General features: G+C 42.7%; 1 protein-coding gene across 3 annotated transcripts; it reads right to left on the reverse strand.

Moving 5' to 3' along the window:
• Window positions 1–26: 26 nt before the first annotated feature.
• LOC136520054 (beta-glucosidase 24-like) lies at window positions 27–9,375 on the reverse strand. 3 transcript variants are annotated; one of them, XM_066513456.1, is made up of 13 exons: window positions 9,072–9,375; window positions 8,892–8,961; window positions 3,130–3,188; window positions 2,972–3,047; window positions 2,511–2,588; window positions 2,354–2,441; window positions 1,964–2,219; window positions 1,395–1,510; window positions 1,065–1,282; window positions 947–978; window positions 675–777; window positions 472–580; window positions 27–338 (listed from the first exon to the last, which is right to left on the reverse strand). In XM_066513456.1, exons 1-13 carry the CDS (start codon window positions 9,207–9,209, stop codon window positions 170–172), a joined length of 1,512 nt encoding a protein of 503 aa, XP_066369553.1. In that variant the 5' UTR covers window positions 9,210–9,375; the 3' UTR covers window positions 27–169. The 3 variants fall into 3 exon arrangements, with proteins under 3 accessions (XP_066369553.1, XP_066369555.1, XP_066369554.1); XM_066513458.1 differs by lacking the exons at window positions 8,892–8,961; window positions 9,072–9,375 and adding an exon at window positions 5,030–8,241; XM_066513457.1 differs by lacking the exons at window positions 8,892–8,961; window positions 9,072–9,375 and adding an exon at window positions 5,030–8,241 and having other exon boundaries at window positions 2,972–3,188.
• Window positions 9,376–12,979: the final 3,604 nt, after the last annotated feature.

Below are 12,979 nucleotides of genomic sequence, written 5' to 3' on the forward strand. Positions count from 1 at the left end.
TAGAAATATCAGCATGCTCAGGGAAATTGCAGTCCAATCATCTTGGCTTTATAAGAATCACTTGTACAACACAACAACGGCAAGCTGGAAAGTACAAAAAAATATAGACGTTACATTTGTAATTGTAATGTTGCTCCATAGTACTTTTTGACTTGAGCAGTACAAAATTTCACTTATGAAGGAAATTCTGGAACCATTTGCTGGAACGCTTTGGATATCTTTTCAAACCATCCCTGTAGTCGATGTAATTAATACCAAATCTCACAGTATAACCATCCATCCACTCGAAATTGTCAAATAGTGACCATGCAAAGTACCCTCGTACATTAGTTCCTTCCCTGCCATGTCATAGAGTACTTTTCATTTTGGTGCATAAACATAAATAAACTTTTGTGTCTTATACATACATTTTCATGAATCGTGATCTATAATTCAATTATGCATCTACTACAAATCAAGCACCAGACTTACTTGAGGGCTCTTTGAATATGGAATAGGTGTTGCCGGTAGAATTCTATTCTGGTATTGTCGACTAAGGCTTCTTGAAGTGTTATGTTTACATTGTTAATTTCATCGATACCTGCAGCATAATGAGTAAATTTATCAGCTACTGCTCTTGATTCCTGAGTAAGCCACAGAACAAACTGATATAAAATGTAGTTAGACTGTTGAACCGTTTTCTGTGATGTAGATTGTAGGATTGTTGTATGTCTTCTTGGTGTATAGCAGGAGTTCTTCTATTCCTTTTGGATAGATGTAGAGCCAAGGAGATCCAGCCTGGATACAAAGATCCGTTGTTTTCATGCCTATGAATCTGCAATGACCTTCTAATTTTGTGCTAAATGACTAGATTATCTATAAATAACCCTTCATTATTTATCATCGACTCAGTTACACAACTGTCAAACATGAAGCAAGATAATTTTCCTTTTTGTGGAATTCATACCTTTGGACCAATAGCTGTCCCGTTTCTTTCGACTTTTGTTACAATACAGGTCCTGAAAACTCTTAGTCCACCCAAGTAATTTAAATATAGAATAGAAATAACATGATTACATAATTACCTGATTGATTAGTCCGTGAATCAGTACTATAGCTTTTGTTTCCATTGTTACTGTGTTTGGTATTCTGAACATATCTTGCTGTATAGTAGTTGAGGCCAATGAAGTCGAATGATCCATATACGGCCTTTGACTGTTCTTTTGTGAATCTTGGTAATCTATTACCAACTAGTGTTCTCATGTTGAGTGGGTAATCTCCCTTAGTTAGAGGATCCATGAACCTGTTCAAATTATGTAAATAGTTTCTTAGAAGAATCTTTCTGATTTTGATTTAGTGGAAACTTCAAGGACGAAACCTGAAGTCTATCTAGTAAGAACTAAATGAAAACTCACCATCCATACATAAATTCTAGCGCGCGCTTGGCAGCATCCTTATCTTGCTTGGAATTTGTGTAGGGAATCATCCAATTGCTGACTAGAGTAATTCCTATGCTGCCTTTTTGCTTCTCCTACATGATTATTAATTATCATTGTAAGTGCGAACTATCAAGCTGCCTAAGTATATGGAAACGATTAAATGAGTACTCGTGTTTTCAGTGGTTACTGGTTAGCTATCATAACAAGCTGGCTGAACCTTGGAATCCTCGGCTCTTGTCTGAGACACTTTTGATGTGCTAGTTTTGTTATCAAACATGGAGTAGAACTCTAGAAAATGCCCAGCACTACCATCTGTTGTTTATAGGAGCAGATTGTGGCTTTATGGCTTATATATAATATCTACTGTCATGTTCTACTTTTGGAGACCTAATTATGTAAAGATTTTCAATTAAATGTAATTAGAAGGTTTGTCGCAATATAGATATATTCTCTTGGCATGCCAGAATGTATCTTGTTATGTTAACTGCATATGTTTGATTTGTTTGTTGCTGAAAGGAATAACAATTTGGAAATCAAATTTGTACCTTGTATTTGCCTCTGTACACCTGAACTGCTGCTGCATGAGCTAGAAGTTGGTTATGAGCTACAATATAAGGTTCCCTTCCAGAGTCTCCCATGCTACATCCTGAATTTTCCCAAGCAGAACATCTGCCAGGTGCTAATATACCACTAGCATAGCCATTAATACTGAAACTCCAAGGCTCATTGAATGTTATCCAGTGCTTGACTCTGTCTCCGAACTCCCTAAAGCAGATGTTGGCGTAGTCACAGAAGTCTTCTCTGGTAATGATAGCTAAATATAGTAAGGTGTGATTCTTAGTTTGTTCTAATTTCAGTAGCATTATTATTATTGATCAGAGTAGATATAGTAAGGCTTTATGGCTTATATGACATGATTGGTCAAATGTACTTACACAATAAGCTGGCTCAAAAAGCCACCATACTGCTGTTCTAATGCTTGTGGGGAGTCCCAGTGAAAAAGGGTCACAAATGGTTGAATGCCTACATGTGTTTAGACATTATGATGCAAAGATATATAATTTTTTGACTATTTATGTTATGAGTATTTACCTTCTGAAATTAGCTTGTTAATGAGGTTGTTGTAGTATTTGATTCCTTCCATGTTGACCCCTCCACTCAGTTTTCCATCTGCATCCATGCCATCATTCCATCATTGCATCAACTAGAGGCTGAGGTTGATCTATGTGTTTAGCTGTTCTCTGTTTGAACTCTCTTACTGTTTGCTGCAAATCAAAGTAGAAGTCTCCAAATTTTGATTTATATAATAGCAGCAATTCCAAATGGTTGGCTAGAATATGTTCAAAGGCGATGGATGTTTGCTGCAGATCGAAGTTAAAGTCTCCAAATGTTTTACATTAGCAGTTCTAAGTGGTTGGCTAGGATATGTTCGAAGGTGATGGGTTTAAGTGCATGCAGCATACATGAGGTCTATTTAATCTCAAGTGGCAAGATTCTTCTACAATTTTCTGAGAACATGAACTGTATGATAATAGGCTAGAAGAATCACTTACTAGGCAGAATTCTTGTCCAAGAAATAGAAAATCTATAGGCATTAAAACCTATATCCTTCATGATTTTGACATCCTCCTGTATTCGGTGAATGGCATCTGATAAATGCTTGGAAAATAAAAATGGATTGGTTGATAGGATGTTCATTTTTCAACAATACCTGGTAACGGTGATAGGAATCAATTGCTATGTCTCCATTGCTTCCATCTGCTATCTTCTCTGTTGAGAAATTATGGGGCTTAGAACAAGAATCATGGTCTGGACTCTGGATCTGAACAAATTGTTGAGGTCTATCTCCATTCTCCATTTAGGATTTTATTTGATACGGTAGGTTAGATGGAGCATTGTTTTCAGGAAATTGTATAGTTGACTGCCTCGTGTGCTCCAGTGAGTTGTACAAGTTTGGACTTTTGACTTCTGAATAGACATCTCCATAGATTGGGTTCAGTTTGATCATATAATATATTCGTGTTCTTTTCCTTTTTGTTTGTTGCTGTCTGACATAAAGCAATCAAAGTATTGACTATAAAAGTTGTCATTAATAAACTAGCTAACACATTGTTCCATTTTGCAGATCCTCATCTATTCATTTATACTTTTTGTTCACATGTGCTTTTTTCCTTAGATTGGCAGGTCAAATGAAGATTTGTGGTCCTCACAGGCTCTGATCTTCCCACACAGCACACTGTAACACCTCAGGTGTTAGCCATTTGCTAAGCAATGGGTTTGAGCTCAAACATGACAAATCAAGAGGTAATGAGAAGCTTTAGTTCCTTATCTCTGAAATGGTGATGAAGGTGTTGAGGTCAAACATATGAAAATGAGCCCCAACTTGAACTTAGGCACATTTTGCTTACCTGTGACTTGTTAAGATTTTGCATGAGTAATGTTGAATATGCTTATTTCGTGAACATTACATCAACATGTATCCATCTTGACTAGTGGAAAAAGTTTCATGAAGTTTGAAGCCAAGGAGTCACATGGAATGATAAGTTATGACCTTTCTTAGATTGCTTCATCAGGTAAATGGGAACATGGGATGTCTACCAAACCTTGCTACCTTAACCAAATGACTCTAATTGAACTCTACATTAAAAGTCATGAAGGATTCATATTGAGCAAATGTCAAGAAAATACCTCAATTGGTTAAAAACCCTAATTCTAGGGTTTAACGAGGTGCTGCTTTGACCAAGATGAACCAATGATTTCGTTAACAGTGGTGAAGTTTAACCTTTAATAAAAGTTGAAGTTTGAGTGGAGTACAATAAACTTTATTTTTGGATAAGCCCTGATTCAACTCCTAAGTGACTCAAATAGTGGCCTCAAGTTTGAATGTAGTGTTCCTTTAGGATCTCAGAAATCTTTCTAAGTTCTTGATAGGCAACAGCAAGTTGACATGTTGTGATATTTTTATCATCTAAATTCATATGGTAACTCAACTGGATTCCTTAAAATGAGTTGAAGTACCCTTTGTGAAGGAAACAACAAAATAAGTCTCAGCAGATTTGGAGCTCATTTGGTTATTTAAAGGCTCTACAAAATGGCAATTTTATTGAATTCGGTCACACTGCTGAAACTCTGACATCCGAATTTTAGTTTCGTCTACTAATCTTTGGAGATTTGCATCTTCCTAACCAAGCCGAAACAATCCTAGATCCTTTAAGCAAAGTTGTAGTTTAGTGTAAGTAGAACTACTTTTGTTTAAGTATCAAGACCTAGTTCGGCCTCTAGCATAGCCAAATAGTGGACCAAAGTTTGAATCCAATGGCGTTTATCAGGTTCCAAAAATCGGCTAAGTCTGGGACTAAACTTTTTCAGTTTAAAGTTTGCAAGTACCCCACTTTGGGAATTAATATCTCGCAAACCATTTTGATTTGGACCAAACTCTTTTAATCAAAGTTGTAGTACTCGTGTTGCTCTATTACATGGTGCAATTGGTTGAACAAATCACTAACCGGTTTGAGAGATATGAAGGGGAGAATATGGAGTTTTAGTCATATTTTGGAGGTGGTATTGTCAGCTCTTTAGCTGATTTTGAACTGGAGCTTGTCATGGCTGACCTTGCGTAGGGGCTCAACGTCGCGTGCTGCTCGCATGACCGCCACCTCGCCCATGCTCGTCGATTTGGAGAAGTGCATATGTCTTGAGGTATAACCCTTAGATGATAATAATAAAGTTATAGATAACTTAATAAACTTTCTAAAAAGTTAAGAACCACATTTATTGGATGGATAGAACTCTAGATATACATCTCTGAAGTTCATATCAGTTTTTCTGTCCATTGTTTGTGTAGACCTGCTCCTTGGTGTATTTTGACTTGGCTAGCTTTAGAATCATCTCTGAGTGTAAATAAAAGAGTTATAGATAATTTTATTAGCTTTCCAGAAAGTCCAATATCACCTTTATTGAATTTTTGTAACTTTAGTTATGGTTGAAGCAAGTGACTGTTATGCTGCTGCCCAGAATCTGGGCATGTACATAAAGTTGTTTGCTTCACTTTGCATTGCTTTGTATGCTTGTTAGTGTTAGCTCATGACACTACTAGACTTAAATTGATCTACCTGAGGTATCTTATAAATGCGTTATATAATATTGGTCAAGCACGTAAGTAATAAATGGTCATGTATGCATGTTGCCACAAAATGATCTCGATGCATGTTTTGCTAGAGCTTTAATTATGTTGGTGTCGTTCACCACAGCCCTAGTTCTTATGTGATGCTAGGTTTAATTAGTTCTTGATTGTTAAATGCTTGTGATAGTTTGACTTGAGTTAACTGGTTTGTCATGCTTGTTATGCTTCCTATCCCTATGCTAGACTTGAGCGTTAGTTAGTTAAATGACTTGCTCTCTAAGTGCATATGTCTTGAGGTATAACCTTATACTTGTCTTGAATGCTTTTATATGATGCATCTTATGTTACCATTCTTCGCATTCATGCACTTGCATCTTGCATCTCATTTAGGGGAACCAAATAACATGATGTTAGAGCCGAACCCGAAGATGGTGTTTGGTGGACCTATCCCAAAGATGGAAGGACCCTTGGAGTGCATGCCTAGAGCGGAGATGCCACCAAGACGGTGCAAGCTAACTAAACTAACTTGTGTCGGATCTTAGGCAAGTCCCGAAGCATTTTAAGCCTCCTATATTTTTACAAATATCACTTGCGTCCTTTATGTTTGATATATTAGGTTATATGAGTTGATTAAAAACACTTGATGCATATAACTTCCTTGTCCAGAAATATACCTTAAACCCTATGTAGGTCCAGGATTGAGTATATGCTTAGTCATGCTTAGCTCGGTAGAAGTCGGGTGATTTCCTATCATCTCCGAGACATAGGTGGATACCGGAGCACGGTTGGCTATATTTGCTATTGTGGAAAAGAACCATGGGATAATGTAACTGGAGGCCGGCCAGAGTCTATGTGTAGGTTGACTCATGTGATTCCGTCTCTGCCAATTAAGGATCGCATCGTTGGAGGCCCTCTTGTCATTTTGAACGTATTCCTCTCACTTAGCTGGCTGGATAACTCGTTTCGATCGCGAAGCCGAGTAGCTCAACTCAGACCTAGCCTCGTTCTGTCAAAGTGCGCACTCTGGATGGTCGTAAAGATATGCGGGGAGCCAGATGTGAGCCCAAGGGTAGGGTAGTCCTGATCGTCCTGGCAGCTGGTTTTCCCTAGTTGTGCGGCGCTGATCAAACCCACGAAATGTGTAGCTGAGTTGTGACAAAGGTGACCTAAGACTACCTTGGCGCAGGTATGTCTAGGTTTGTGTTAGGAATAACTGCTTAGCTGGTTGTAATCGATTCGAATCGTCGTCTCTCCCGGATAGTGAGAAACTTGACGGAGCTTCTTCATTGCAGTAATTGGATTATGGAATATAATGGTTCTGATGAATATGAAAATCTTACACTGGCTATGGTTACTATTGTTATGCTATTAAATGATATACCACATATTTGGCACGTATTAGTTGCTAATCTAGAGATGAATAACTATAATTAACTTGGTTACCGAATTAAAAGAAATGTATAGCTCAACTAGTGGCTTTTATGCAAAATATTGTCAAGCTAGCTCCACTTATATTGCTTTGCATGATCTTTGGTGTCACTTTATTTTTGGTTTATAACGGGTAAGTCTAGCTGAGTACATTCGAGTACTCAGGGTTTATCCCACCATATTGCAGTGAAGTTCTTGGTCTACTGAAGATGGTGGCTAACCGCCGATAGACTCGATGACTCTATATAGTGTTCTTATCTATATGCTTTTATCAGAGGATGTCACATATGCTAACAATATATTTGGAACTTATATTATTGTAATTAGTTGAAAGTTATGCTGTTTTCACTAATCGGTTTTGAAACCTAAACTTGTATTATTATTTGTGAACTCATTGTAAATATTATTTTAGCTGCAACTCTGTGTACATGCTGTGTATTTGCTTAATCGTATGATCTTGGTTGTGATGTGGATTTACTGAGGTCCTTCGTGACATTCGGCGGACTAACGGATTTATATAAGTGAAAAGTATGCGCGCGTTAATGTATTAAACGGGGACAGCATCTTCCTGAACCATAGAAGATCGTTACCACCTATTATACGGCTTTCTAACTCCACCTTTTTTCTGGTTGTTCTGCAGTGGCGGATCAATGTTAGCCTTAGAGATCTGGTAACCTCTAATATTTGCGACGACACGGTTCTGTTTTGAGTTGCACACCTTTCTCCCTGGGGGCATACTATAGTATCACATCGTACACCCCACAGCAACTCTTCCTGATCAGTGAACCGGAACACAGTGGATAGGTACTCTTCAATATTGCGAGAACATGCTAAGATAACATACTGAAGTTCCACTGAACATCAGTTGTTTGGTAAGCACAATACAAACAAGTCCTGAATGTACTACATTTAGTTTTCCACAGATCAACTAAGCAAAATGATTGTCTTTATTTCTAGGTTTAATCATATGCCCTTTTGCATTATCTTGAATGTTTCATTGTTCAAGAAATTTGTTTTTGCTTGCAGTAGTTCTTTAGTCAATAAACATTAAACAAGGGGCTTGTATGCGATGTCATGGTTTCATTGCCTGATTAGCATACTTTACATGCTGTTGCAGGAAAGCACTGAACCCCGGCATTGTTTTTAGAAACTGTCTAATCGTTCTGTCAAGTTGTATTACTTTATGCTATCTTCAGTTGATTTTCGACAGATTGTCTGGTTGTCTGGCCGCAACTTGAGTGACAACTGACAAGGTTTACTATTGTTTTTTTCCTTCAAGATTCTGATTCGGCTTTAAGGTGATGGACACCCCTGCCCCCCCCCCCCCCCCCCCCCCCCCCCCCCCCGGATTTTTTATTGACTCTGGTTTATCTTTTGGAAGAAGAGATCAACAGGCAAGCTGTTCTGATCCTGTTAATGAGCAAGCATATCATTTGCATGCTCTTCCTCCTATACTCCTATGCAATTGTTAAGAAATACTGATTTGTTTGAGGTTTCTTGATGGTGCGCAATAGTGTTAGACTACTAAATCTTTCATTTGAGCAAGGAGCTACTTCCTAAGGTGTTACCATGCAACTTTTTAGTTCAGTCAACCGATGCTTGATGGCATGCTAATTTAGTGGGACTTTTTAGTTCTTAGTCCTGTACTCTTGTCCGAACTAGCATCATACAACGCACCATTTGGTCAAACTAGTCTTAATAACCTAAAATGTAGAAGTAGCATTTGATCCTGTTTGAGCCCTCACTGGTGTGGCCATTCGGCCACTAAAGTGATACTAAGCTATGTCGACATGGTCAGGATCATGATGATCGAGTAGCAATAAGCATTAGCAGGTAACAGCCACAGGCATATTGGCCTGGATGTGTCCCCTTAACTTTGATCAGATGGCAAGAGCTTGAAATGGAGGCAGGCATATTATGACCTGGGTGAGTGTGAGTGTAGGTGTCCCAGATGCTTGGCCCTCTGCCGCCTTCCCTCACCGCTCCTTCGTACTGCACACGCCAAATGCAGCATATATAAGAGCAAAACCACTCACGCTTCTTCCAGTAGCTAGCTAGCCTCTATTAGACGCTTGGAGAACTAATAAGCTACTAGTACTTACCTGGTAGGCAGAGGACGCTGTGCCAAAGAGGAAGCCCTTGGGGAACTGGCTCCTTGAGACGTTGCTGCTTGCCTTCGCGGCCGAGACGACGACGAGGAACGGCAAGACGAAGAGCAGGAGAAGAGCTACACGCGACATGGTTGTGCGTGCAGAGTTGCTGTGTACTTTCTAGCTTGCCCCGTGTTCATCATGCGTACCCCAGGCGCTGTATTTATAGGCTGGCTAGTTAATTCTTTGGAGGCGGTTTTGAGCTGGGCAAACCGGAGACCGTCATGTCATGTCCAGCACCAGTTGTTCCATATGCCACTGAGCGACCAGCGAAGTCCTTCAGTTGTTGATGCACAATCCATTTGGAGATGGGAGACCCTCCGTCTTTTTGACGCGATTAACAAAGCGCATGGCTGGCCTACTGTTTAGTGCTTCAGCTGTACTTCCAGGTGTTTCTCTGATTATTCTGTTTTGAAGGCAAAAGTGCATTTTCATGTATGTATAAAAAATGAACATGCTCAAACAGGGAAACTCTTAATTGGGTTAATTAGTTGTGATCTGTACTTGAAGTGCATAAACAGGCCGACCCCGCCTCTCTGCCCTGTGGGCCTTCCCTCTGGTGTGGGGCCCCCTGAGTTCTTCCTTGCTGGGTATGTAAGCTTGTGGGTCCATCTTGAAGTCGGTTCACCTTACATGTGGGCCATTCTATCTAAGTGCTTTCATCTCTAGCCATTGAGAAAAAACACAAGTTGATCCAAGGGTGGAGAATCACTTTGGAGTGCTTTCTCATGGATCATGGCAAGCTTGGGAGGCTGGTGGGCCCATAAGGGCTAGCTCATTTCTCTCCATTTTCTATAGTCCTGCATAGGAATACTCTAAGTTAAGTGGAACTTGTTATTTGATAAAATATGCTTATCTTCCTTTATTCTGAGACGGTTGACGGTGTTTTTGAGTATGCTCTAGCCACAAAATTGCTTAAGAGAAGTTTAGGGCAATTAGCAAAAGCATTAGTTGGTGTTTAGGCTAGTTTAGGCCACATTAGCGTATGGGTTTAGGTGTTAGCTTGGAGTTTAGCGAGGTTTGCACATCACTTTGCTGCCGGTGCTTGCATGCACCAAAGCTTGTACACACTAGGTGTCGGTGTTTCGAGTAAGCACCGGCTAGTAAATTTGTATATTGCGCGTCTGACTCGGATGGTGTGCTAAGAGAACACGAGGCTTATACTGGATCGGGCCGAATGTCCCTACATCCAGTTTCGAGCTGCTCGTGTTACTAGCACTGAGTTTGTAGTAGGGGGTTACAAACTGGCGAGAGAGGGAGGTAGCTCCCAAGTCTCTGGTGTGATGTGGGGTGTTTGTTTGATGAACCGATGTGTGATGAGTCGATCCCCCTAGTCGGATGCCCTGCTTTCCCTTTTATAGGTCAAGGGAAAGCAGATGTTACAACCGAAGGGAAGAGGAAAAAGAAAAGAGAAAAATAGAGCTCTCGGAGGTGTGCCGTTCTCCTCTTCTCGTGGGTCCCGCTGACTCTGTAGATCGTGGTAGTAGCGGCGTCGTACCGGGGTCCTGTTGGCCGCTGTAGCTTGCCTGTGGGCGTCGTGCGCCATCCTTGTCCTCTGCCCCGTCTGAGCGGACGAAACGGTTAGAGGGTCCCTTGACAGAAGCCATGCGGGGGGCTAGCGGTATAGTGCCAATCAACTAACGCTGGTTGACTGACGTTGGATGGTGGTCCGGCAGGAAGTTGGTAGCACAATGCTGGCCTGTTGACGCGATGGGCGACGTGAGTTTCCCAGCATGGCCCGATACGACCGCCAATCGCATCAGGACACGTCTGAGACGTGCTCCCGGGCGTGCGCTTCCATGCCATAGTGGTTGAAGCGGTTTGAGCCCCACCCTGGGACCACTGCTTGGGTCCGGTAGCAGATCCAATCCCTTAAGGATCGGGCAAGGCGAAAATCTCTCCCTGGGAGCCGGGCAAGACAGAATCCGACCCTCGGGGGTCAGACGAGGTGGGGTCCTCCCCGTTGGACCGAACAAGGCATGTCCCGGCTCCTGGAGGCCAGACGATGCGAAAACCTCATCCTCGGCGTCGGACGAGATGTGGCCCGGCCCCCGGGGGTCGGACGAGGCGAAAACCTCATCCTCGGAGTCGGACGAGGCCGTAGTTGCATTTTTAACCATCGGATGAGGTGACGTGATGCTTTTTAATAATTTGGCTTGGATACCCGGGTATAGATATCCGACAGTAGCCCCCGAGCCTTCGGAGGAGTGAGACACTCCTGCAAAGGCTTTTTTCATGATTTGTTGCTCCTATGGTCGTTGTGCCATGGAGGCAGGTCGTTATTGGAACTTCAGCATTTTTCCCTCGGTTTGTTAATCCGCATAGGATAACCGAGTAGGATTTAGATACCAAGCCTCCATGTGGGAGATTAGCAAAAGTGGACATGGGCACCCAGCCCCCGGGGAGGACATGCATCGGTAATTCATTTTCCACCGGGTGCGCTCGAGCGCACCTGGTGGGTGTAGCCCCTGAGCCTTTGGTGGGGTGAGACACTCCTGCAAAGGCTTTTTGTGGTCTGTTGCTTGAGGGCATACGGGAGTACTGTTTGTTATTGTCGTTTTGCAGGATGGCAGGTTACATATGATACTCGTCATTTGTCTGCGACCGCGTGTTCGATCTCCCTATGATGCCGAGCCCCCGAGCCCCCATGCATAGCAGAGGCTCGGTCGGGGGGGCGGTTCATCTTGTGATCATCATCCCTTATGCGTTCATTCGCTAGAACGAAGGGGCTGATTTGGGCCATGCTTTCCTCACTGGATGGAGCACAGTGCTCGGTGAGTTATTAACGGGCTTGTTCGAGTGGAGCCCCGGCATCCCCTTTGTGGGGGGCTCGGTTCGAGGTCAGCTGGTGACTGACTCTAGATTCTTGGTGGCTGGTTCATATAGTTCCTGGATCCGTTTGATTAGTCCAAGGGCTCGATGCCTTTCTTTCGAGGAAAAATCATGGACCTTGCATCATCCAAGACTCAAATCGAGGGTCCGGACGCCCGTGGCGCTTCACGTGCTTTGGGTATTGGCCACAAGCGGGCCCATCCTTAACCTTTCCTCACTCTAAGGTGCCCTAGAGCGACCGTGAACCCACTAGTGGGCCAGCCTTTGAACTCCTAGGCGTTAATGGGCCGTAGGAGCATTTTTAGCTCCATATCCCTCTTACCTACGGTGGCCCATGGGGAAGATTTGGATAGGCGTGCACTCGTCTCTCAAGGCAGCGAGGCAACTGATGCTGTGAGAAATAATGAGGGCTTGAGCCCTGAAGGAAATGGATCTAGTAGGGCATGCGGCGTGTTAATTTAGGCAGATGGTTTGCCCCTTGGCCGTTCTGCCCTTACCTTATAAACGAAGCGGTTTCTCCCTAGCCTCCATATGCATAGCCGCATCCTTTGCCCTTCCAATCTTTCTGCCTTTCGCTCCTGAGTCCTAGCCTTTATTTCCCTATTTTCACTCTGCCGCCGGTGAAGTTCTCGCTCTCTAGCCTTACGCCATCGCTGGATCTTCTGCATTGCCATCCTCATTCCTCGATGGAGCCATGGCCTCGCTCCGATGTTCTCCACATGTGCATGGAGGGTCTAGTCAAGAAGGGCCTTCTCTGCGCAAGGACCATGGCGAATGAGCGGATTATACCTAGAGGTGAGGATGTGCCGTCGCCGCCCGATGGCTACGTCGTCTCCTTCATCCTCTTCCAAGAGTGGGGGTTCTTGACTCCTCCCCACCGATTCCTCCGAGGGCTGTTGCACCACTATGGGCTAGAGCTGCAGCATCTGAATCCCAATGGGATTCAGCACATCTCGGCCTTTGTCGCGCTATGTGAGGGGTATCTGGGGATCGATCCCCACTTCGAGCTATGGAAGTACTTCTTCACC

The sequence above is a fragment of the Miscanthus floridulus genome, chromosome 18, assembly GCF_019320115.1.
Source record: "Miscanthus floridulus cultivar M001 chromosome 18, ASM1932011v1, whole genome shotgun sequence".
In the NCBI taxonomy this organism is placed as follows: Eukaryota; Viridiplantae; Streptophyta; class Magnoliopsida; order Poales; family Poaceae; genus Miscanthus; species Miscanthus floridulus.

Bases quoted from the DNA above. Each gene is read 5' to 3' on its own strand.
- LOC136520054 (XM_066513456.1), bottom strand. From the start codon at position 9,209: ATGTCGCGTGTAGCTCTTCTCCTGCTCTTCGTCTTGCCGTTCCTCGTC. The intron at 8,962-9,071 runs GTAAGTACTAGT...TGGCGTGTGCAG, and splicing joins CAGCGTCCTCTGCCTACCAG to TACGAAGGAGCGGTGAGGGA. The intron at 1,283-1,394 runs GTGAGTTTTCAT...TAATTTGAACAG, and splicing joins CTAGAATTTATGTATGGATG to GTTCATGGATCCTCTAACTA.